The 25,689-nt window shown below is 43.5% G+C and overlaps 1 protein-coding gene across 2 annotated transcripts; it reads left to right on the forward strand.

Annotated features, from left to right (window-relative positions):
• Positions 1 to 490: 490 nt before the first annotated feature.
• C1H21orf62 (chromosome 1 C21orf62 homolog) lies at positions 491 to 25,689 on the forward strand. Of its 2 annotated transcripts, none has more exon segments than NM_001163694.1 (2): positions 491 to 822; positions 18,667 to 19,900. In NM_001163694.1, a coding segment is annotated over 1 exon segment (657 nt). In that variant the 5' UTR covers positions 491 to 822; positions 18,667 to 18,725; the 3' UTR covers positions 19,383 to 19,900.

Here is a 25,689-nt window from a genome sequence, read left to right on the forward strand (position 1 = left end):
CCCACCAGGGATCGAACCCACAGCCCCGTTCATGGGACGCTCAGAGTCCTAACCACTGGACCGCCAGGGAAGTCCCTGGTAACCATAAGTTTGTTTTCTATGTGTGTGAGTCTGTTTCTGTTTTGTAAATAAGTTCATTTGTATCATATTTTAGCGCTAGCTTTGGCAGCACATATACTAAAATTGCATCATATTTTAGATTCCACAGATAAGTGATATCATATGATCTTTGTCTTTCTCTGTCTGACTTACTTCACACAGTGTAATAATCTCTCGGCAGGACTATGTCTTTGGAGCTAAAATGAGTTCATTTTCTCTTTGGAACAACTACACTGGGACAATTTTTATACTAGTTCGGGTGTTTGCCATAAGTAACAATTCACTGGGCCAAAAAGAGTGGAACAAAGCATGAGCATGATAGTAAAAGCATCGAGGGGTCTTCCACGCTCCATGTTTAATCCATTCAATTTCCTGCTAAAGTGGAATTCCTCGCATCACCGTCAGCCCTTCAGGTCAGCGTAGAGCAGCAGTCTCCTTTGACTCTTCTGGAAGCTTTCCACTTTGGAACTCCCAAAGAGTGGCCAGCAGTGACCAAGACGGGTTCTCTTCTGCTGTGTGGTTCATGAAACTGGAGGGCTGGCAGCGTGCTTCTGGTTGCCATGGAAATGACCAGGGCCACTGGCCTTCTGAAAACGGAAAAGAACAGCAAGTGCAAGAACAGGCATTCCGTCCTTCCTGCCGGCAGATCACACCAGCTGTCAAGCCTGAGTGAAGGATCAGCCCGGGAGTGCAGGAGACAACCTCTTAGTGGAGCTCTGAGATGTAAGTCATTTCTCTGTTCTTTTTTGAAAAGCCTATCTAGCTTAACAGTTTTTTACAGCTTCAGATTTCTGCTGCATGGCAGGAAAGTTCTGCAATGTTTGAAGAGCCACCATCAGCACCACCTTCTTCTGCAGTGTTTGTGTTTCATGAGTATAATGCACACTTATGAGTCACTTTCACCGTGAAACTCTCCTTTAAGCTTCCGGGCATGTGAATCGCTTTGTACTGAGATTCTCTTTCCTTTCAAAGGAAATGTTTTCAGAACATCAAGCAAAGAATGAAATGGTCTTCTCATTATTCCCTAAATAGATAGACTCACTTAGGTTAATATTATGTAACAGATATCTCCGTGGAATCTGGGCTTCTTGTTTCTATTTTTAAGATCTGGCGAAAATTTAAAAAAAAAAAAGAACAACAAAAAAATCCAGCTATATTTCCTGTTGGTCATTAACACTAAATAAGAACTCAGTGAAAGAAGTATGTGTTATATCTCTTTTCCTTATTGCGATCACAAGCAAAACTGGGAACTCTCAAAACATTGGTTTTTATCGTTTCTTTGTTTTTATCTAATAATGTTATATTTATATAATGGTGTTATATTTACTGTTTATTTACACACTCTTCATTAGAAAACATAGGAAGACAAGAAGAAATCAAATTTAAATGAGCATCAACATTTAGACTGGTTAACTTTTTAAAAAAATTGGTCCCTGTATTCAAAAGTGAAACAAACACGATAAATACTATAGCAAAAGCAACAGGCTTATAGGGATGTCTTAGTCAAAACCAGTTATCCTTACACAGTTCTATGTATATTCCATTGTTTCATAAATATGTTTTGGGGGAGTTTCTTAGCAATACGTGTCTTGGTGCATATTGAGGAAAGGAAATGTTTCAAAAGAACTGGGCATAATATTCATAAAAACTTGTTCTTAAAAACTGCCAGAAATATCAGACTTCTTTTGCTTGAAAATTTTTTTGATGAAAAGAGTGATCTTTGGGAAGTTTTTTTACTTTTATTTTTATACCAAATAATTCAATGTAATGCATTATTTTAAAATGTTTGAAAGGGATAAAAGACTTCACATCATATTTTTGACAGAAATTGGGCATTTTCTGAAAAGAACAGGTCCGACAAAGCATCTATGGACATGAATACTTCTCAACAGCTGGTTTGGATCTCTCAATTTTCTTTTTCACCTCGGTATTTTAATTACTTAAACCTAGTATACTATCTACCTTTAAAATTCAGGGTCTGCCGAATTTCCTGGTGGTTCAGTGGCACTCTCACTGCCAGGGGCCTGGCTTCAACCCCTGGTTGGGGAACTAAGATCCCACAAGCCACGTGGTGTGGACGGAAAAAACAAATCAGGCGCAGTGGATCATGTCTCTGTGTCCGTGGTCAGAAGAGACAATCACCCAGTTTCCCATGGCTGTGTGATCAGGGGCCAGATGCGCTGAGCTGGAGCACCAGTGATCAGATTAGCTAAGTGTATACCAAGTCATTTGGGCTTCCCAGGCGTCACTATTGGTAAAGAACCCACCTGTCAATGCAGGAGATGTAAGAGACATGGGTTCGATCCCTGGGTCAGGGAAGATCTCCTGGAGAAGGACACGGCCACCCACTCCAGTATTCTTGCCTGGAGAATCCCATGGACAGAGGACCCTGGCGGGCCATGGCCCATAGCATCACAGAGAGTCAGACACGACAGAAGCAACTTACCACACATACAAGCATACCAAGCCATTTACAGGAAAGGCTTGAAGGGTTTGCAACCATTGATTAATTAACTCTCACAAGAACCTGTGTCAATTAGAAAGCTGCATATTTTAGTTAAGACTGCCTATTGGCTCACTCTCCAGAAGTCTTTGTCCCATGTTCCCTGACCATGTCAAAAGAAGTAGCATTCAACCAATGTTGTCCTTAAAGATCTAATTTACAAGTGTCTTCTTAAAAAAAAGTGTTCTGATGCTTGTGCAAAATGGAACTCTCTTCTCTCCTTTTGTTTCCCATTCACTTAGCTTGAGGTTTTATACACACTTGGGGTTAAAGGCCACAGAATCTAGTAATGGAATCCAAGGTACAGGATGTCATGTGAGTAGGAACTCAACCCTAGGATGGGAAATACGACTGTCATTTCCATCATGACTCCCTAGAGTATATGTGGCTGTCTGGGTTCAAATCTTAGCTGTTTCCTTACGGCTCTGTGACTGTGACCATGCTATGTCTGTGTTTCTGATAGTGAAATTAGGGTCATAATATCTACTTTTAAGATTATTGCAAGGATTAAATGATATAAGACATGCAATAATACTTCAAACAGTACCTGGCACCAAAAGAAGCACTCATTAAATATTATTATTAATACTAAGGAAACGTGTAGTTCCTAATTTTAGTCATTTTTCAACACACATGTAACTCCCACATTTCTTATTTGAAAGTACATTGCCTCTTATCAATGACCATTTTCTATATTTAGCTAGTTTAACCCTGGGAATACAGGGCTGAGGGGCAGTAAAGGTTTGTGTGTGTGCATGTCAGTCACTCAGTCGTGTCCAACTCCTTGTGACCGCATGGACTGTAGCCCACCAGGCTCCTCTGTCCATGGGATTCTCCAAGCAAGATACTGGGGTGGGTTCCCATTTCCTTCTCCAGGGGATCTTCCCAACCCAGGGATCAAACCTGCATCTCCTGCGTCCCCTGCACTGGCAGGCAGATTCTTTACCACTGCACCACCCAGGAAGCCCAAAGTTTTGTGTAGTAAAACGTTAATGCAATAACATCTCTTCCTCATCTAGCAGTCTGAACTTTCTTAGGAGTCAAGTAGTGTACATTTGACGAATTAAATTTGAGGTGTCTGTTATATATTCAGGTAGAGCTATCAAGTAAGATGCTGGATACATGAGCGTGAAGTTCAAGGGAGGATTTGGGAGCTGGATTATGATCAGCATATAGATAATACTGAAATGCAGGGGTCAGCATGCAATATCCAAGGGAGTGGATATACATGGGGAAGAGAGCCAGTTGCTGAGCAAGAGGTATGCAACAACATCATGGAAGGAGAGAAGATGCTAGCCAGATACTGAGAAGGAGTGACCACTGAGGTGGCTAGAAAACAGGGGCATGCAATGGAAAGGAAGAACAGAAGGGTCTTTGCTCAGGAAGGAGGGAGTGGGCAACCATATCAAATGATAGTGAGTGGTCAGGCAAAATGAGACAAGGAAATTAACCATTGGCTTTTGACACATTGGGGGATGGGAGTCATTGGGAACCTGATGACAATCGTTCCAGTGGGGTCACCCTAAGGACAGCCTGATTAGAGTGGCTTAAAAATCTGACATAAACAAGCACTGACTTTCTATGTGACTATAGATTTGCTTATACAAGCTTGGTTTTTCCTTTATGGTTAACTGAGGTAGACCTAGAAGAGGCTGGAGGCAGGCAAGAACTGTCATCCGTGAATCTAGTCTACCAAAGATTCGTGAAAGATGTGAAGACAGTTTAAGAGATGAGGGTGGTTTCGTGTGTGTGTGTGTGTGTGTGTGCACGCACCTGAACTCAGTTGTGTCCAACTTTTTGCCACCCCGTGTACTGTAGCCCGTCAGGCTCTTCTGTCCATGGGATTTCCCAGACAAGAATCCTGGAGTGGGCAGCCATTTCCTTCTCCAGGGGATCTTTCCAACCCAGGGACAGAACCCGTATCTCCTGCATCTCCCACATTGGCAGGCAGATACTTTACCACTGGACCACCTGGGAATCCTGATGATTTCTTAGCAGATGAGAAATAGAAAACACTTCTGACACGGGGCAACATAAGCAGTATGAGGTAGTGTCACACACACACACACATACGCACACACGTCAGGACTTGTTCTAACAGTTTTCCCCGATGCCTCTTCTTTCCAGTTGTGACCTATTTCCCATTAAAGGACCACTTCTCATTTGCATCTCTGAAATGCCTGGTCTCCCAGGTCAGTAAGGAAGCCAGGATCTTCTCCAAGGCCAGGAGCTCTATAGGAGTCCTTGGAGTGATGCCTAGTCACCACTTCATGGATGTTCTATTTGACCCAAATTGTGTAGCCAAGTTTATCCACTGGAGCCCTGTTCTTGTCACAAAAATAATCTTCTGTGAGTCATCAATGAGATCAGAAGGCATTCTTTTCACATAAAAGTCTCATTTTAGAATTGTTTTAGACGTACAGGGAAATTGTGATGCTAGCACAGAGAGTTCCCATGTACCCAACAAACAGTCTCCCCTTTTATTAGCATCTTACATTGCTATAGTATACATTTGTCACCATTGATGAACCAATACTGATGCATTATTATTATTAACTAATATCCATATTTTATTCAGATATTTTTTAGATACCCAATGTCCTTTTTCTTTTCCAGGATCTCACATTACCTTTAGTTGTAGACATGTAAAAACTCTTAAAAATCTTCCAAGAAAGCAACAAATTTCAAATTGCCTTTTGTTCCAATATTTGTAACTAAAACCACTAAAGGAAAAATTTAACCCTTAACTTTTCTGAAATCTAATCATTAAATGCAGATGAAAGGAAAAAGCTTAAGGCTTACATTTTAAGGAAATAGTTTAAGATACTTTATGGGGCTGTAATAATGTACAACTGTTAACTGGAAGACCTGAATCCCTTTTTATTGTTCTGGAAGCAGGTAATTAAAATATTAAAGGTCTACCAGAATTTTTTGTTTCTCATCTCCTAGCAAAGGGATTACTCTGACTTATTTTCCTTGGCAACCTCCCGCTCATATAATACAGACCCAGTAATTTGAGCAAAGCTCTTCCCGTGTTAGTTTTATAAGACTGGATGCTTAAATGTTAGATTGTTGGGAAGTTTGCAGCAGGGTTCTTATAATCCTTCAACAAAAGCAATTCAGACAATAGTTTCTGATGCCCACAAATATCTATGCGATCAATATGTACTCAACGCTGATTCTACTCATGTTTCCCTTTAGTCTGTGGAGTAAGGTGGAAAGATAGCAATCTGGGGCCCTGATTTGGGGCTCATGGTCCCCATCTTGCGTGACTGTGTTTTGTCCTGTGTCTCCATCAGATTCACAGAAATGGTCCAAGGCAACTGCAAACTTAGAGGATGCTCACTGGTAAAGTCGCAAGAGGTTGGGTTTGCCTGTTGGGACTTATGCCAGATGTCATTCGATGGCCTTCAAGGAGATTCAGAGGCTATTGAGCTCAAATACACCCACTCTTTGACTAAGACACAAAAGTTCATCATGCTTCCTCTGTCATGGCTGGGCCATGCACTGAAATTCATGCTGAAATGGATTTTGCTTGCTGATTTGATCATATGCTACACTCCACAATTCTAGGAGGCAAAAGTAAAAGAGGAAGCAAAGGAGGAATACATGCACTCTGACTTAGCTAACGTAGGGATGCACTTGAATAATACAAGTGTTTATGGAGGGCCTCCACGTGTCAGGCACCAGGGACTGGGAAACCAAGGTCAACCAGAAGACCAGGGCTTTGTCACATCAGAGATCTGACTTACACAACATACCAACAGCAATGCGTCCAGCCTCCAATGGGCAAACTGTGGGTGATATCAACATTCAGTTAAGCTCAGTGCTTTCAAAACATAAAATGCCTGTTTTCACTTAGCTCTTAATTATCTCAGACTAGAAGCTTTTGAGAACATTGGTTCATTTCTATCATTAAACACATTTATCTGAAAGCAGCAATCCAAGTGATGCTTGAAGAGATCCTGGCTTCACCAACCAGTGGGCACATATAAGGCTAAATTAACACTAACTGCTTATAATTGACTGGTTTGTGTCCCCACCTTCCTGATACAGGTCCTTGCCTCCTTCCATACCACATGTCTACACAATAAAGTCTCCTCTAATCATTTCTTGGGGTCCCCAGGATTGCCTCACCTGCTCTCCCAAATGGCCCTTTCATGTGCCTCTGGCACCGCTGGATGTTAACTGTCCCGTGCTGCTGCTAAGGGACTTCCTGTCGATTCACTTCCCGGAGAGCAGAGTTCAGGAGCGTCCCAGTGTGTCCTCCAGGCGGGGCCGAATGATGCTGCCTGCCCCTCACCCCTCACTGTGCCAGACCTGGGCTGCCCTCAGTGCCGAAGTGGGGAGAATGCCTCTGTCCCCCACCTCTAAGCCCCACATCTCAGAGCTTTTGAGAGCTGTCTAGGCAAAATCTGCCTACAGCTCCTCTGGACTGAGGCCACAGCTTCAACTAGTCTGGGTTAAGAAGACTGAGTGCTGAAGAACTAATGCTTTCAAACTGCAGTGCTGGAGAAGACTTGAAAGTCCCTTGGACTGAAAGAAGATCGAACCAGTCTATCCTAAAGGAAATCAACCTTGAATATACATTGGAAGGACTGATACTGAAGCTGAAGCTCCAATACTTTGGCCACCCGATGCGAAGAGCCGACTTATTCAAAACGATCTTGATGCTGGAAAATATTAAAGGCAAAAGGAGAAGAGGGTAGTAGAAGATGAGATGGTTAGATAGTATCACTGACTCAATGGACATAAATTTGAGCAAATTCAGGGAGACAGTGAAGGACAGAGGAACCTGGCGTGCTGCAGTCCATGGGGTCTCAAAGAGTCAGACACAGCTTGGCCACTGAACAGCAGCACAAGGAAAAAGGGGAGACGAGTGCTGACCCTTCCCTCCACCGGCCCCTCCTCCAGACCCCCACACATCGTCATTATTCTGAGCCCGTTCTCCATTCAGATTTTCAATGCAAGCAGTGTGTTAAATGAACCATTACTTTAGAGGTTTGCGGAGGTGGCTTTTGGAATGCTCTAATATCCCAAATATATATATTCCTATTATTAGTATTAATATAATTCTGACATTACAAAAGTCATAGTTTAGGAATACTACTAAAGTACTCTGTGTATTAATATTACAGTTCTTATGAGTAGTTGTAAAAGTGAATAGCACTAATAGATATATATTAATATTACAACGTGCATCTTGCTTTATGCTTATTTTAACCTTGTGTGGTTAAACCCTGTGTGGTTTCATCCCCATGCTATTTTAACAGAAATTATTAAGAAAAGACTCTTTGGATCCAAAATATCCAGTGAGTTTAATAATCATGAAAATACTTTAAATTGCATCTCCCGAAGACCTGAATGCTTGGTGTTGATTCTGCCTGAATTCCAACTTGGGGAGACAAACTTGTACTTTCTCTGGATGAGGAAAGCCATCAGATGACAGCAAATAGTTGAGGTCCTACTGTATAATTCTAAGGAGAAACCAGTCCCCTCAGAGTCACAGTGAGCCCAGTTTCCTGGCCCTCATGATGAGCTATGTAAACCTCTGTGGAAGGGAAGTGATTTTCGTCAACAGAGACTGCACAAGGTGGTGACTTCAGAATTACCTGGGAGGGCGTGTGAAAACTGAGCGGCTCGTCCCACGGACAAGGCAGAAAGATAGAAAAGGCAACACTTATCCCAGTAAGAAAATATTGGGAAGAAACCCAGATTACCTTCAACATCGTAAGCGTTGAGGTATTAAACACTAAGCACGTCATTCCTCTTTCCGATATCATCTTACGTAGCGTTACGTAGTGTTTATCTCTAACCTGCTTCCTGCAGTGCCCTTATGGACCAGAGCCAAAGAAAAGGAAAATGCTGAAAATCCTTTTTTTTTTCAAAGAGTCCTTCTCAAGGTTCTTCACCTAAAGCCTTCATCCAGCACCTCTGTGAGAATCTCATCCATATAACACAGAGTAGCCAATATTTCCCCTCTGGCCTCCATGGGCAGAGTGATATCACAGCCACGAACAAGTGGGAAGTGGGCCTGAGATCAGATGGCCACTGGGTTCTAGACAAGAGTCTCACCCCACACTTCTCCCATGCTTCTATTTATCCCTTGCTCTCCCTCTAACAAGGAGCAAGGTAGGTATAAGGCTTAAAGAGCAATCCCCTTGGGCAAGAATGTGTTTATTTAAATCTATATTAAGGCTTACCTGGAGCGCTGCAGTCCATGGGGTTGCAAAGAGTCGGACACAGCTTAGGGGCCAAACAACAACAAAAATGATTTTCGACCCTTATATGAGAGTCGGTTTTTAGCACCGGGCACCTGAGTTTGAGTAAACTCCGGGAGTTGGTGGTGGATAGGGAGGCCTGGCGTACTGCAGTCCATGGGATCGCAAAGAGTTGGATACGACTGAGCGACTGAACTGAACCTGGAAAGAGTGGATGGAGAGGAATTAAGATGAAGGTACAGCAGGGGACAGCAGGGCAGGAGCCTCGACCTCCTCCCCACCTCCTCAATCCCACCCTCTTGGTTCTCTCTACTCCCTCAAGGACTCCAGATATTGAAATAAATTTATCTGGAAAGCCTGGAGTTAGAAGGAGTCAGCAAATGGAGAGAGATAAACCATCAAAGAAAATGCAGGTGAAATGTGTTTTTTTACTTAGAACTCTTTGTCGTCTGGTCTCTGCTCTCATAATTCAGTCTCCACCTGGCACCTCCATGAACACAGATCTACCCAGGTCGCCCCTGATTACAAACCCTCAGCTCCTCACTTTTGTTGCTTGCAGGGACCTCCAAAGAGGGTGTGTATATACACAAGCCAGTGAAGTGAAAGTGTTAATCACTCAATCATATCCGACTCTTTGTGACCCCGTGGACTGTAGCCCACTAGGTTTCTCCATCTGTGGAATTCTCCAGGCAAGAATCCTGGAGTGGGTAGTAATGATGTTCTCCAGGGGATCTTCCTGACTCAGGGATCAAACTCAGGTCTCCTGCATTGCAGGCAGATTCTTTACTGGCTGGGCCACCAGGGAAGCCATTTTCATTATTCATCTCAAACATTTAAAAGTCCATTCTTTTTGTATATTGTTTACAATGTAAATAATGTAAGTGTGGTATTTCTAAAACCCTTATAAATTAAAAACTATATCTGTTGGGAAGGGTTCTTATTAAAGGAGTGAAGATCAGAAGAGTTTGGAGACCAGACCCCTTAGCTTGGTTGGCACAGTCCCAGCCTCTTTCCTAGCCTCATGACCCAAAGACACACCAAGTACTCTAGACTGAGATTTTGCTGAAATTGCTTTTCTGTCTTCAGCATCTCAGCTTTCTTTATCCCAGCCTCTGTCTTCTCAGTCCAGACAGCACCTTCTTTGGGAGTCTTTCACATTCCTGCACAACGCTCGAGCTGTGTCTTTAATTAGCACCCACCAGTCACCTCACTTTACAGTTAGCTTCCCAGCCATTTGCTCCCACAGTACACGCAGTGTTCCTTGGGTGACCCATTAGGCCACTGTGGTAAGTGAGGCCGTCTTGCCACTGTCTGTGTCAGCAAGCAGTGGGCACCCTTTTGATACACTCCAGAGTGTGGGTACATGTCTCCCTTTATGGGACACACCCAAGATTCCAAATTGTCTCCTTTTCTGGAATTTTTCTGATTCTCACCACCTCCAAATATTAGAGGATTTTTGCAGGGACACCCTCCAGGGATGGCATTTGGGGGAGACATCCTTGCCTAACTCCTCAAGTCCTGCATCCAAGTGTTTTTTTTTTGGACATCCAGACACTGGATTTCTTCTGCCTTTCTACCCCGTGTTGCCATTTAGATTTATATTTCAGACTATCTGCTTCTTACTGGAGCATCTCATCAGTGTCTGGTTCTCTTACTTCTCTAGTTTCTTAAATTGAGTCTTTTCCTTAAATTGCCTTTCCGCTTTAAAAAAAAAATCACTCCTAATTTCAAATTAAATTTACTTCTGAATTAAAATTTGAGATCAGTCTTCAGTTTTAATTGCTGCAAGGATTTGGAGAACGTTACTCTATATTCCCACAGTCATTTTTCTTGTCTTTTGTGTTAAGACTATAGAATTCAAAACATCGTTATTCGTGACATTTCAAATCTGTTTTCAGGAAAATGGTCCAAATGCTATCCTCCCACTGACACACTATCTCCTTACTAGTAATATCTTCTTATAAACAAAACTAGTCCAGTTTGAAACGTTCCTTTTGGAGCCAAGTATAAACATTATCTAAATTTTGGGTGTAATCCTAGATTGGGAAGGAATCTGTGTGGAATTTGTTTTGAAGTACTGATGTCTGTATCTGCTCAATTCAGGAGTCTTTGCTTTTGTGCTGTTCACATTAATTGCACTCAGGATTTCTCCAACTGCAATATAAAAATGATATTTGCACTAAGCCTGAATAGGAGCTCTGGTTTCTGGACATGTTCAGTGACTCCATGATCAAAGAGTTAATGATCATACATGGTTTTCAGCCTCTTGCCTGAAAGGTTTAGGAGGACTGACACCATCTGAGCTTTTGCCATGGTTGCATAAAGTCATTCTTTGTGTCTTACAGCCTAGGTGTGGTCAGTAACTTTTAGTGCCCACCAATACCCATGCTCTCCTCTTCCTTCCTGGCACACTGCAGGGCATCATTTCCAAGCTGCTTGCAGTCAGGTGGCTCAGTTCTGGCCCATGAAATGTGGGCAGAAAATGCTGTGGAGGACCTGCAGGCCCTAGAAGTTAGCATTAAAAAAAAATAAAGCCTGAGTCCCTGAATGACTGTGTGGAACCGAGTAAATCCTCCTTATGCCTTTAATGGCATTAGACTGGAATGTAAGGAAGCAATTAACCTTTATCCTGGTTTCACTATGCATTTGTTCATTTGTGGGCAGATTCTAGCATGGCATAGAAAGATGGGCACAGATAGATCCCATGCCCCCTGCCCCTCCCTATGTTCCTGCCCCTAGGGTTGTGGAAGGGGTTCATATCAGGACACAGCAGGCAAATCTCAGTGATGGAGTGAGCACAGGAAAGGCTGGGACACTGAGAAAATGATGTGTCAGAGCAAGTCAGAGGATTCCAGCCCCACAGGACCCCCCACAGCCCTTTCCTACTGCTGCTCTGGTTTCCTACTGCCATGTAGTCAAAACTATGGTTTTCCCCCGTGGTCATATATGGATGTGAGGGTGGACCATAAAGAAAGCTGAACACCAAAGAATTGATGCTTTTGAACTGTGGTGTTGGAGATGACTCTTGAGAGTCCCTTGGACTGCAAGGAGATCCAACCAGTCCATCCTAAAGGAAATCAGTCCTGAGTGTTCATTAGAAGGACTGATGCTGAAACTCCAATACTTTGGCCACCTGATGCAAAGAACTGACTCATTGGAGAGACCCTGATGCTGGGAAAGACTGAAGGCAGGAGGAGAAGGGGATGACAGAGGATGAGATGGTTGGATGGCATCACTGACTAGATGGACATGGGTTTGAGCAAGCTCTGGGAGATGGTGAAGGACAGGGAAGCCTGGTATGCTGCAGTCCATGGGGTCACAAAGAGTTGGACATGACTGACTGACTGAACTGAATTGAACTGACTGCTACTCCTGCCATCTTCATAAACTGTCCATCTCTTTATCCTACTTTTTGATTGTAAAAATTCTGATCACCCTCTGCTAATTACATAGATAATTTTCCTTTTATCTTTCCCATTCAAAAAATATTTCTCTAATCAGATATTACCTCCCCTGTGAACTTAGCCACTCCCAGGGAGTCCTACTGCTACTGCTAAGTCACTTCAGTCGTGTCCGACTCTGTGTGACCCCATAGACGGCAGCCCACCAGGCTCCCCCGTCCCTGGGATTCTCCAGGCAAGAACACTGGAGTGGGTTGCCATTTCCTTCCCCAATGCATGAAAGTGAAAAGTGAAAGTGAAGTCGCTCAGTCATGTCTGACTCTTAGCGACCCCATGGACTGCAGCCCACCAGGCTCCTCCATCCATGGGAAAGAGTACTGGAGTGGGGTCCTAGTGCAGACTGAATATCCCATACAAACTGTGGTTATGATTATTATCACATGACACTGTGACTATTGGTTCAGTGTGTCCTTGACTAGAGTGTAACTCCTTGACAGAGCTCCTAATGGCTTTCTTTCCTCCACTTCTAGCACAGTCCAGGCATAAAGCAAGTGCTCAACAAATGTTTACTGAGTGAATGAAAAAAGCATAGTGTATCAAACGTCAGTGCACCAAGACTCCTTCAGCTGCTTAGTATAGAAATCCCAATTCAGACTGGCTTGAATAGGGAAAAAGTGTGGCTCACATCTTTTTTTAAAAATCAAGAAAGAATGTCACTACCCCATGGCCACAACTACTGCGTCAGTGCTCTGAAGCCCTTGAGCTGCAGCTACGGAGTCCCCGCACCTAGAGCCTGTGCTCCTCAACGAGAGAAGACTTTGAAACGAGAAGCCTGTGTGCCACAGCTAGAGAGTAGCCCCTGCCCTCTGCAAACAGAGAAAGCCACTGTGCAGCAATGAAGACCTAGCGCAACCAAAAACAAAATAAATCTTTTTTTTTTTTTTAAAGAAAGAATGTCGGGCATGGCTTGATCTGGGTGCTGGAAAAAAAAAAAAAAAGATTGTTAGGAATATCTTTCTACTTCTTATCTCTGTTTTTCACTGGGTTGGCTTCACTCGCAAGCTCACCCCTTCTGGACACTTGGCAGTTGCCAACAGATCCATGGTTCCCTTCTACAAGTTCAGCAGCCTCCAGAGAAAACCGTCCTTCCCACAGTGCCACCCCAACTATGGGAAGAGGCAGAGCAAGCGGAGGGGGTAGGGACCTGTCTGCAGGTCCAGTGGCTGAGACTCTGCACTTCTGATGCAGGGGGACCAGGTTCAATCCCTGGCCAGGGAACTAGATCCCACAGGCGGCAGCTAAGACCTGGCACAGCCAAGTAAATAAATATTAAAGGGGGGTGGGGAGGGTGGGGCAATGTGACACGCTTGCACCCATTCTGCTTACGCCAGTCTGGAATTTTACCCCCAGATGAATAGTGGAAAAGAGTCTGCCTGCAATGCCAGAGGCGAGGGTTTGATCCCTGGGTGGGGAAGATCCCCTGGAGGAAGGCAAGGCAACCCACCCCAGTATTCTTGCCTGGAGAATCCCAAGGACAGAGGAGCCTGGCAGGCTACAGTCCATGGGGTTACGAAGAGTCAGACATGACTGAGCGACTGAGCACACATGAATAGATATTAATACATAGTGAAAGTCGGGTGCTCACAATCCACAGTCAAGAAACCTGAAGAAAGAAATCCACAGTAAGAGTGAAGGAGAACAATGTCCACATGGCATCTTTGAGGAAACCACGTAAACCCGTTAGCAGGGACACTTGGCCCACTCTGTGCCCCTTCATGAGGCTCCATCTGGCCTCCTTGGTCTGGCCTTCAATCTCCCTGACATCCAGAAGGCGGGGCTCCTGCTGAGGTCTGGCCAGGTCTTTGACTGCTGGTAAGTTGCTCACAAATCCCTTTGGGGATCTCCAGCCCAACTCGTTCCGGGAAATTCATGTTCTTTTCCTGTCTTCAGTTCAGTTCAGTCACTCAGTTGTGTCTGACTCTGCGACCCCATGGACTGCAGCACACCAGGCCTCCCTGTCCATCACCAACTCCCGGAGTTCACCCAAACCCATGTCCACTGAGTCGGTAACGCCATCCAGCCATCTCATCCTATGTCGTCCCCTTCTCCTCCTGCTGCCAATCCCTCCCAGCATCAGGGACTTTTCAAATGAGTCAGTTATTTCCATCAGGTGGCCAAAGTGTCTTACCCCTGTCTTTTTCCACCTGTGCCTCTGATCAGTATCAACACTTAAGAGAATGATATCAATACTTTGCTGCCAGGTTTCAGCTGATGGGTAGATGCCCCTCCCTTCCTTTCCCTCCAAGTCTGGGAGCAAAGCAGGCCAGTGGTACTGGCATCAGCATTCCTAGTCCAGGGATGACGAGGTTTCTGGGTCATGAAGTCCTAGAAACCTTCAGTGGAATCTAGGACAGATAATCATCTAAAATTGTCTTGTAATTAATAAGTTATGCACTGTTCCTTACTAAGTGGAGTACTTACCATCACATTGCAACACAATGTAAAACCGTTAAGCCTCTGGTTCAGGGAGAATTATGGCTCTACATATTTCTCAAATTCTTTCTTTTGCTACAAAATGAACTAATGAATAAATTCTTTAAGAAAACCCTGTGAAATATAGACACTACTAAACGATGTAAACAGGCAGAAAACAGGTCTACGAACTTGCAGTAAAACAAGTAGAACATACTCCGATGTGGATGCATGGGTGAGGTGGATGCAAACACGAACACTCTGAATATCCACTAAGTTAAAATGGCAGAAGGGACACAGTTAACAAGAATATGTTGAATCTGTGTATTAAAGATATTACTCAGCCATAAAAAAGAATGAAATAATGCCATTTGCAGCAACATGGATGGACCTAGAGACTGGTGTGGGGCTTCCCTTGTAGCTCAGCTGGTAAAGAATCCTCCTGCAATTCAGGAGACCCTGGTTTGATTCCTGGGTCAGGAAGATCTGCAGGAGAAGGGATAGGCTACCCACTCCAGTACTCTTGGGCTTCCCTGGTGGCTAAGCGGTAAAGAATCCACCTGCAATGCAGGAGACCTCGGTTCGATCCCTGGGTTGGGAAGATTCCCTGGAGAAGGGAAAGGCTACCAATTCCAGTATTCTGGCCTGGAGAATTCCATGGACTATATAGTCCATGGGGTAGAAAAGAGTAGGACACGACTGAGTGACTTTCACTTTCAGAGACTGGTGTACTGAGTGAAGTCAGTTAGAGAAAGACAAATATATGATATTGCTTATATGTGGAACCTAAAAAAAAATGGTATAAATGAACCCATTTACAAAGCAGAAATAGAGTCACAGATGTACAAAACAAACTTATGATTCCTAAGGGGTAAGGGAGGGTGGGATAATTTGGGATATTGGGATGGACATTTATACAGTATTATATATGAAACATACTGTTAATAAGGACCTACTGTATAGTACAGGGAACTCTTCTCAATACTCTGTAATGACCTATATGGGAAGAGAATCTTAAAAAGGAGTGGATATACGTATGTGCATAACCGAATCACTTTTCTGCACAGCAGAAACTAAACCAACATTGTAAATCAACTAAACTCCAGTAAAAAATAATTTTAAAAAATTGTTTGAAAAATCCACCTTTAGAAAGGAGAAAAACACTACTTATACTTTTTTAAAAAGTAAAACTCAAACTCTGTGCCAACTTCAAAGTAAACACAAAGCACTATCAAACATCTTACCCAGTTTCCTGAATGGACTCTTAGCTTGCCTCTCTGCTATGATCCTACATCTGTGTGTGTCTTCAGGAGTGCAGTTCAGCTCAGTCGCTCAGTCACGTCCGACTCTTTGCAACCCCATGAACCGCAGCACGCCAGGCCGCCCTGTCCATCACCAACTCCCGGAGTTCACTCAAACTCATGTCCATTGAGTCGGTGATGCCATCCAAACATCTCATCCTCTGTCGTCCCCCTCTCCTTCTGCCTTCAATCTTTCCCAGCATCAGGGTCTTTTCAAATGAGTCAGTTCTTCGCATCAAGTGGCCAAAGTATTGGAGTTTCAGCTTCAACATCAGTCCTTCCAATGAACACCCAGGACTGATCTCCATTAGGATCGACTGGTTGGATCTCCTTGCAGTCCAAGGGACTCTCAAGAGTCTTCTCCAACACCACAGTTCAAAAGCATCAATTCTTCTGCACTAAGCTTTCTTTATAGTCCAACTCTCACATCCATACATGACCACCGGAAAAACCATAGCCTTGACTAGACGGACCTTTGTTGACAAAGTAATGTCTCTGCTTTTTAATATGCTGTCTACTAGTTTCCCTGGTAGCTCAGTCGATCCCTGGGTAGGGAAGATCCCGTGAAGAAGGAAATGGCAACCCACTCCAGTACTCTTGCCTGGAAAATTCCATGGATGGAGGAGCCTGGTAGGCTACAGTCCACAGGACTGCAGAGTTGGACATGACTGAGCAGATTCACTGACTGACTGACTAGGTTGGTCATAACTTTCCTTCCAAGGACTGACTTCCTCAGTTCAGCCTTCTTTATCTTCCTCTTGTGCATAGGTGCCCTCAGGGCAGGATCCAGGTTCTGTTTCCTTTTGTATCTTCTGCTTGGCCTTACCTGACTCCTGCCTTTGCCCCCTTCATTCTCCCAGCCTCCGGTCCTCACGCGCAGGCCTGGCCCACCTTGGGCACTGGAAGCAGAATCAAGTCCCATCGAGCTCTTTGTTCGTTTTCTCATTCTGCTCTGTATCCCCAGGGCTAGCAAAGTGCCTGCACCTAGGAAGCTCCCCATGAGCATTTGTTGGATGAATGGATGGATGACGTCATGACGGCTGTGAACCGCCGTCTCACCTCCTGTTCAGGTTTACTGGGCTGAGACGACTCCCTCCAGCTCCTGCTGATGGCCTTGTGCTGCCTGTGTACCCGCCCCAGCACTCTTAGCTCTGTCCCCCTTGGGTTTTGCATTGACCTGCGCTGCCCTCTTGTAGCGGTGCGGGTCAGCCTAGCTTCTTTCCCACTGTCACCATCTTCTCTGGACACATGTTTAACCCCTTGGGCACTGACTTTCCATCAGTGTCTCCTTAGCACTCCTCCTGCGGGAGCTGTCCCCAGATCCTGTTCAGAGGTCTCATTCCCAGCATCTTGCCGTGCCCACCGCCATATGGATAGATACCCTGGATTAAATTGTTTTCTCTCTTTGGTCATCAGCTAAGTCAGGGGAAATTTACTTATTTTTGAAAAACTGGAATCTGGTGTCCTTTTTCACAACGTGTGTCATTTCAATCACACCATAAAAGAAGACCACACACACATCAATTAAACGCCAGACACCCATAGGGCATTTTCACCCAAGTTGGACATCAGGGTTGCTCTTTCAATTCAGCATGTGTTCCTACCTAATTTGATCATTTAACAGTGTTTACATACTGTTTCACATTTTGGAGAAATCAGTTCATAGGACTTCCCTAGGGGTACAGTGGATAGGAATCACCTGCGAATGCAGGGGGCAGGGGTTCGATCCCTGATCTGGGAAGATCCCACATGCCGCCGAGCAACCAAACCCACGTGCCACAGCTACTGAGCCTGCGAACTCGAGCCTGTGCTTGGTAACAAGTGAAGCCACGGCTACGAGAAGCCTGAGCGCTGGAAGGAGCAGTATCCGCTGCTAGCCACGACGAGAGAGAGCCCATGCGGCAGCAAAGACCCAGTGCAACCAACTGAAAAATAAAAAAAATTTAAATCAATTGATAAGGTTTGTTTGGGGGAAAGGAGTTGGTAAATCAAGATCTCTGTGATGAATTGCTGTGCAGTGGGTCTTTTCCTTGTCTAGTGACACAGTTAATGTGGACTACAGTCCTGGTCTCGGAGACCAGGAAAATATGAACAGTCGTATAAACAGAGCGATAAGAGGGAGGGGAGCGTGTTTGTCTAGTTAGACATTGAGGTTTACCATTAACTGTTTCATCATCGGTATGCATGCTGCGTTAACAGACAGCACGTGGGTAGCTGATTCCAACAAGAAACCGCTTGTCTCCTGAATTCCAGGAAGTCAGATATTGAGGGGGAGGAGGGAATGTGCGTGCTTAAGTGGATAAGACAGACAGTACCCTCCAATCACTCCAATTCTCCATCCACAGACAGGATGCACTGGGTCTCCTCCCCCCGCATCTACTCTTTGCTTGCTTATTGGCGTGTTCATCTCACCACCAACAGACACTACCGGGAGTTTTCTAGCTCACTTTTTCAGATTTCAGGGGCCTGGTTGCTGGCCTCCCCCCACCCTCACCCCAGGCTCTTAGAAAACAGCATGCCCTGGACTTGGGCTCCTAGCATCGCCTGCCTTTGCTGAAACTGCAAGTGAGAAAGTTTACGACATGTTATTTCGGGGGTTCCTTTTTTTCCCAGAAGCTGCTCATTTCTAAGGAGAGGCTGTGATAACAAAACTGCTTATTTTCTTTCAGGTGAGTTTCAATGAATCGGCTCATGAAGGGGAACCTGGCTGGCCCGCGCTGAGACGAGAATGGCACCTCCTTCTGGGCACAGCTTCTTTCTGATCGGTGCGCTGGGCGTCTTTGCACTCAACTGCTTCACCAGAGCTCAGAGGAACGGCACGCTCATTTTCACCAAGGAAAACACCATTCGGAAGTGCAGCTGCTCAGCAGACATCCGCGACTGTGACTACAGTTTGGCCAACCTGATGTGCAGCTGTAAAACCATGCTGCCTCTTGCCATTGAGCAAACGAGCTACAGTGACCGTCTGACCATCTGGTTCACAGACACGTCTGCGCTGGGGCTCCTGCTGAACTTCACGCTGGTCCGGGACCTGAAGCTTTCCCTGTGCAGTACCAACACTCTCCCCACTGAGTACCTGGCTATTTGCGGTCTGAAGAGGCTTCGGGTCAGCACGGAGGCCAAGCATCCCTCCCCTGAACAGAGTTTGCTCATCCACGACGGTGGGGAGAGTGAACCCAGAGAGAAGCCCACGTTACAGCGAGGCTGGCAAACCTGTATGTATCTCTCCTTCTTAGACATGGCACTCTTCAACAGGGAGTCCGCCTTAAAATCATACAGTGTTGCAAACTCTGCCAGCGTGGCCAACAACTTCCCCTACTTTTCCTACCTTAAAACCTTCCCAGTTCTAAACAACAAAAGCTATGTGGTCACCTTCATTTACTAATATCGTAGCTGTGCCCATCCTCCGGGGACTTTGGCATCTGCTGGATCATCTCAACAAGGGATCTGTGAACAAGGTCATGGGTATTCCTAGCCTCAACTTCACTTCTCCTCCAGCCTCCTTTCACACAGAGCCAGCCCTCTGCTCCACCCACACCTGGCCCTGGGAAAACAAAATAAAAATAATAAAAAAAACCTACTTGATTCAGTCTATAAACATATGTTGGGGGCCAGCTAGAGGCTAGGTTTTTGCTACTAAGGGAGGGTAGGGAAATGTCAGATCAGTGCACCCCAAGGACTGCTTAGTGCAGCTCAGCAGAGGGGATAAACCCTAAAGAAAGGAGTCTTCCAGATTTCGCTGGTGATGCAGCGATTGACACTTGCCTTTCAATGCAGGGGGTGCCGATTTGATCCTTGGTCAGGGAACTAAGATCCCACATGCCTCGTGGCCAAAAAACTAAAATATAAAACAGAAGCAATGTGTAACAAATTCAATAAAGACTTTCAAAAACTGAAAGGGAACTGAAAGTGTTAGTCGCCCATTCTTGTCTCACTCTCTGCAACCAGTGGACTGTAGCCCACTAGGCTCCTCTAGCCATGGACTTCTCTAGGCAAGAACACTGGAATATGTAGCCATTTCTTTCTCCAGGGGATCTTCTCGACCCAGGGATCAAACTTGGGTCTCCTGGCAGATTCTTTACAATCTGCCATCTGAGCCACCAAGGAAGCCCTTAAAAAAAAGAAAAGCATCTTCCTTCAAAACATTGCCTTTTTTGTCCCCTCCTTCATGTTCTTACATAGGCTGGAATTCCCCGACATAGAGAATGACAGACTTCAGTGGTTTTGCGACAAGGAGCCCCTCAAAATGATTAGATCCTCTTAGACTGGTATTTTCCAAACATCTTGTAAAGCACATTCACACTGAGAAAGGGAAGTCTTGTGAGTGTGTTCAGTGACGGGGAGTGGCGGGTGGTGCCGGTGGGGAGGGTTGAAGCCTGGCGGATATGGTGGAAACTTAGGGCTGAATAAGAACATCAGGGTCCGAGAGGGAAGTCACAAAAGCCAAGTGCATTTGGGATTTTTGTTGCTTAGAAAGAGGCCTAAATCCAGGGAATGCTCTCTCCCTCTAGCCCTTCTCTCCCTCTCTTGCCTTGCCACCTCCTACCTTTGGCCCAGCTACACAGCTTCCCCACTGTTCCTCCCCTCCTCCTCCTCCTGCTCCAGAAATCAGAGCTTAGATTAATACCACTGGAACTGTGTTTGACTACATTAGGGGCTAGCCTGGGAATGTAATAACCCCTTTATAACACTACTCGCATGGGTAAATACATCCAGATTACTTATAGATAATTAACAGAAGAATTTTTAGGGCTCAGTCCATTTGGAAGTTTAAGACTGGAAAGTGAAGACACTCTGTATGATGGGGTTAACATAAAATGCTTTTATGTGTGTTCATACAAAGAACCAAGGCAATATTTTTCATTAATTTTCCCTGGAGAATAGCTGCTTTACAAAGTTGTGTCAGCTTCTGCTCTCAGCAAAGTGAATCACCAAACGGATACATGTATCCTCCCTTTTTTGGATTTCCTCCCGTTTAAGTCACCAGCAAGCACAGAGGAGAGTTCGCAGTGCTGGACAGTGGGTTTTCATCAGTTATCTATTCTATAGATAGTATCCATTTTTAAAAATTAAACTGACTCATCATTGGACAAAGAAAATCTTCCTTCACAGAAACCCAACTCCACACTAAAATGGGATATAAAGAATTTGTGGCAATTATGGTACAAACACCTAAACCCAGAAGGCAGAAAGTTGGAACGTATTGAATGCATGATACCGTAATGATAAGAAATAGTTCTACCATGAAATAACACGTATTTTTCTCTTAGCCTTAACACCAGATAGCTGAAATAACCTGAAATGTTTCCATTTGCTTAACTGGTGAGAGATTTGGCCATTCAGACTAATTAGCATGCATCTATAATATCAGTGCTTGAATTAGGCCAGAACTAAGACCAAGATACCAATTTTAATAGAAAGATGTGATGACCTTATTACTGACATTGTATGTGAGAGGTAAGATTAAAGTGGTAGAAAAAGATAAATAAGGAAACAAAAGAGAGAGAAAGAATGGCAAGAAGGATATAGATGAAAAGATTAATATTAAATGTATTTACTGTCATTAGTTACTGAAAATGTAACAAATGGAATTTTAATAATTTTTATTTATAAAGTATAAAATTTACTGATACTACAAATTATGAGTATCTTAATGTGTATATCTTCCATTTGGTGACTTTTAATAGCTTCAGAGCTCTTTCACATATGTTTTAAGTAATTCTTACAAGAAATACTTCTTGGGTCCCCTCTGGTGGCTCAGTGGTAAAGAATCTGCCTGTCAATGTAGGGGACACAGGTTTGATCCCTGATCCTGGAAGACCCCACATGCTGCAGAGCAACTAAGCCTGCGTGCACAGCTACTGAACCGGAGCTCTAGAGCCCAGGAGTCGCAACTGCTGAGCCCTGCAACAGTTGGGGCTGTTGCAACAACTGTTGCAACAACAAAGCAGTTGCAACAACGCACTGCAATTACTGAAGCCTCTGCTCCCCAACTGGAGAAGCCACCGCAACGAGAAGCCCGAGCACCGCATGCGAGACAGCCCCCGCCCACCACAACTGCACAAAGCAACAAAGACCCGATGCAACCCAAAACAATGCTTTAACAAGCGAACAAGAAAAACGTAACTAGTATACAGTGGAACTATATGTAACCTTGCTCTGCATTTTCTGAGTCTCCTATAAATGTGTTATTATGTTTTCATAATTAAAAAAAAACAACTCATGTTCCAAATACAAAAAAAAAAATTCTGAACACAATGATAAATTCATCTTTGATAGGAAGAAGGTCACTTTTTTCAGTTTCCTGAGTGAAGCCAAGAGAAGTACAGATGAAAGTGGGTGTGTAGATGTGGTTCCCTCCAATGCTTCTCTATTGTTAGTAAAGGATTAGCTAGTTATTAGCTGGGGATAGAAGGAAGGATTTGAGAAGAGGTGTATCATAATCTCATGGTTTGGCAAAGCTGGTAGCTCAGAGGTTAAAGCGTCTGCCTGCAACGCAGGAGACCCGGGTTCAATCCCTGGGTCGGGAAGATCTCCTGGAGAAGGAAATGGCAACCCACTCCAGTATTCTTGCCTGGAAAATCCCGTGGACGGAGGAACCTGGTAGGCTACAGTCCATGGGGTCGCAAAGAGTTGGACGACTGAGCAACTCCACTTTCTTTTCTTTCTATGGGAAAGTAAACTTAACAAGGGAACATTAAAAATACGGGACAGATAAATTTGTTGAAATCCCAAAGGTACAGATGGCTCTCTCATGATCTCTTCATTGCCATATGTTCACATGTTTTAAAACTTTGCCATTATTTCTCTGGAGTGATGGGAACAGGAAACGATAAAAACACATGATTATTCCCATGTCATTAACTCAAAATCTATTTACCTCTTCCAAAACTTTCCCACTTCTTTGCTTATTGGTTTGTTAAGAGCCGTTGTTGTTGTTCTGTCGCTACGTCGTGTCTGACTCTTTGTGACCCCATGGATTGCAGCACTCCAGGCTTTCCTGTCCTTCACCATCACCTGGAGCCTGCTCAAACTTGTGTCCATTGAGTCGGTGATGCCATCCAGCCATCTCATCCTTCGTCGTCCCCTTCTCCTCCTGCTTTCAATCTTTCCCAGCATCAGGGTCTTTTCCAATGAGTCAGCTCTTCGCATCAGGTGGCCAAAATATTAGAGCTTTACTGTCCAATATTCCAGTGGATATTCAGGGTTGATTTCTTTTGGGATTGACTGGTTTGATCTCCTTGCTGTCCAAGGGACCCTCAGGAGTTTTCTCCATTACCACAATTTGAAAGCATTATATTCTTCTTAAATCAGTTGTGAAATTTGTATTTTGCCAAAATATACATTTTCTGTAGAATTTCCAATGTATTGTCACTGAGTACCATACAACATTTTCTCACAATTAATTTGGCTCTTCGTCATGTCTACTTATAGTTAAAGTTTTGGGGGATATGTATGTTCCTTAATTAAGTTTGAGTTTTTCTTGGTAATCCCTATGTTTGGGGTTTTATTTTATTTTCTATTTATTTTTTATTAGTAATCATTTTATCTTTGACTATTTCTACTATACACATTCTTTGAATTGTTTTGCTGTTTTTTTTTCTTTGTTTTTCTGAGGCTGAATATTTCTCTTTTCACTTGTGTAATTATAAACTTAGTTTATTTTTTTCCTTTTTTAAAATATGAATTTATTTATTTTAATTGGAGGGTAATTACTTTACAATATTGTAGTGGTTTTGCCATACATTGACATGAATCAGCCATCAGTGTACATATGTTCCCCATCCTGAACTCCCCTCCCACCTCCCTCCCCAACCCATCCCTCTGGGTCATCCCGGTGCACCAGCCCTGAGCGCCCTGTCTCATGCATCGAACCTGGACTGGCAATCCATTTCACATATGATAATATACATGTTTCAGTGCTATTCTCCCAAATCATCCCATCCTTGCCCTCTCCCACAGAGTCCAAAAGACTGTTCTATACATCTGTGTCTCTTTTGCTATCTCACATATAGGGTTATCGTTACCATCTTTCTAAATTCCATATATATGTGTTAGTATACTGTATTGGTGTTTTTCTTTCTGGCTTACTTCACTTTGTATAATAGGCTCCAGTTTCATCCACCTCATTAGAACTGATTCAAATGTATTCTTTTTAATGGCTGAGTAATACTCCATTGTGTATATGTACCACAGCTTTCTTATCCATTCATCTGCCGATGGACATCTAGGTTGCTTCCATGTCCTGGCTATTATAAACAGTGCTGTGATGAACATTGGGGTACACGTGTCTCTTTCAATTCTGGTTTCCTTGGTGTATATGTCCAGCAGTTGGATTGCTGGGTCATATGGCAGTTCTATTTCCAGTTTTTTAAGGAATCTCCACACTGTTCTCCATAGTGGCTGTACTAGTTTGCATTCCCACCAACAGTGTAAAAGGGTTCCCTTTTCTCCACACCCTCTCCAGCATTTATTGCTTGTAGACTTTTGGATAGCAGCCATTCTGACTGGCGTGAAATGGTACCTCACTGTGGTTTTGATTTGCATTTCTCTGATAATGAGTGAGGTTGAGCATCTTTTCATGTGTTTGTTAGCCATCTGTATGTCTTCTTTGGAGAAATGTCTGGTTAGTTCTTTGGCCCATTTTTTTGATTGGGTTGTTTATTTTTCTGGAATTGAGCTGCGGGATTTGCTTGTATATTTTTGAGATTAATTCTTTGTCAGTTGCTTCGTTTGCTATTATTTTCTCCCATTCTGAAGGCTGTCTTTTCACCTTGCTTATAGTTTCCTTTGTTGTTCAAAAGCTTTTACGTTTAATTAGGTCCCATTTGTTTATTTTTGCTTTTATTTCCAATACTCTGGGCGGTGGGTCATAGAGGATCCTGCTGTGATTTATGTCGGAGAATGTTTTGCCTATGTTTTCCTCTAGGAGTTTTATAGTTTCTGGTCTTACGTTTAGATCTTAATCCATTTTTAGTTTATTTTTGTGTATGGTGTTAGAAAGTGTTCTAGTTTCATTCTTTTACAAGTGGTTGACCAGTTTTTCCAGCACCACGTGTTAAAGAGATTGTCTTTTCTCCACTGTATATTCTTGCCTCCTTTGTCAAAGATAAGGTGTCCATAGGTGCGTGGATTTATCTCTGGGCTAAAGTTATACATTATTCTGTGAGTCCCCCTTTAGGTATGTACCATATAGGGAAATGACACTTTTATATGTCATTATAAGTGTCATAAAAATGACACTTTTATTAATTTCTAGAGATCTTAGATAATGTATGTCTTATTTCCCCTTTGATTTAGAGATTTAGATGACTGTTCATTAATTCCCAAATAGCTAAGACTTTTTTTTTGTATTGGAGGGGTCATTCAGCTTCCTGGATTTGGCTCATCATTTAACTTTTTTCTCTGGTTGGAGAACGTTCCCTGTAAAAATCTCTGTTTTGAAGAATTTGTTCAGTTATTTGTTTACCCAGGTTAATGATTGATATTTATAAATGTTTCACAGATGCCATGGGTAATTAAATAGTCTCTGTTTGGAGAGAACATAATTTTATTAATCTATATATTTGAGCTCACTGATTATATTATTAAAATCCTATATAAACTTATGCATTATTTGACTACTTCATCTGCCTGATTCAGACAGAGACCCACATACAAATAATAATAAAAAATAATGTATTTAGTGTCCA

This window comes from Bos taurus, chromosome 1, assembly GCF_002263795.3.
Source record: "Bos taurus isolate L1 Dominette 01449 registration number 42190680 breed Hereford chromosome 1, ARS-UCD2.0, whole genome shotgun sequence".
Lineage (NCBI taxonomy): Eukaryota > Metazoa > Chordata > Mammalia > Artiodactyla > Bovidae > Bos > Bos taurus.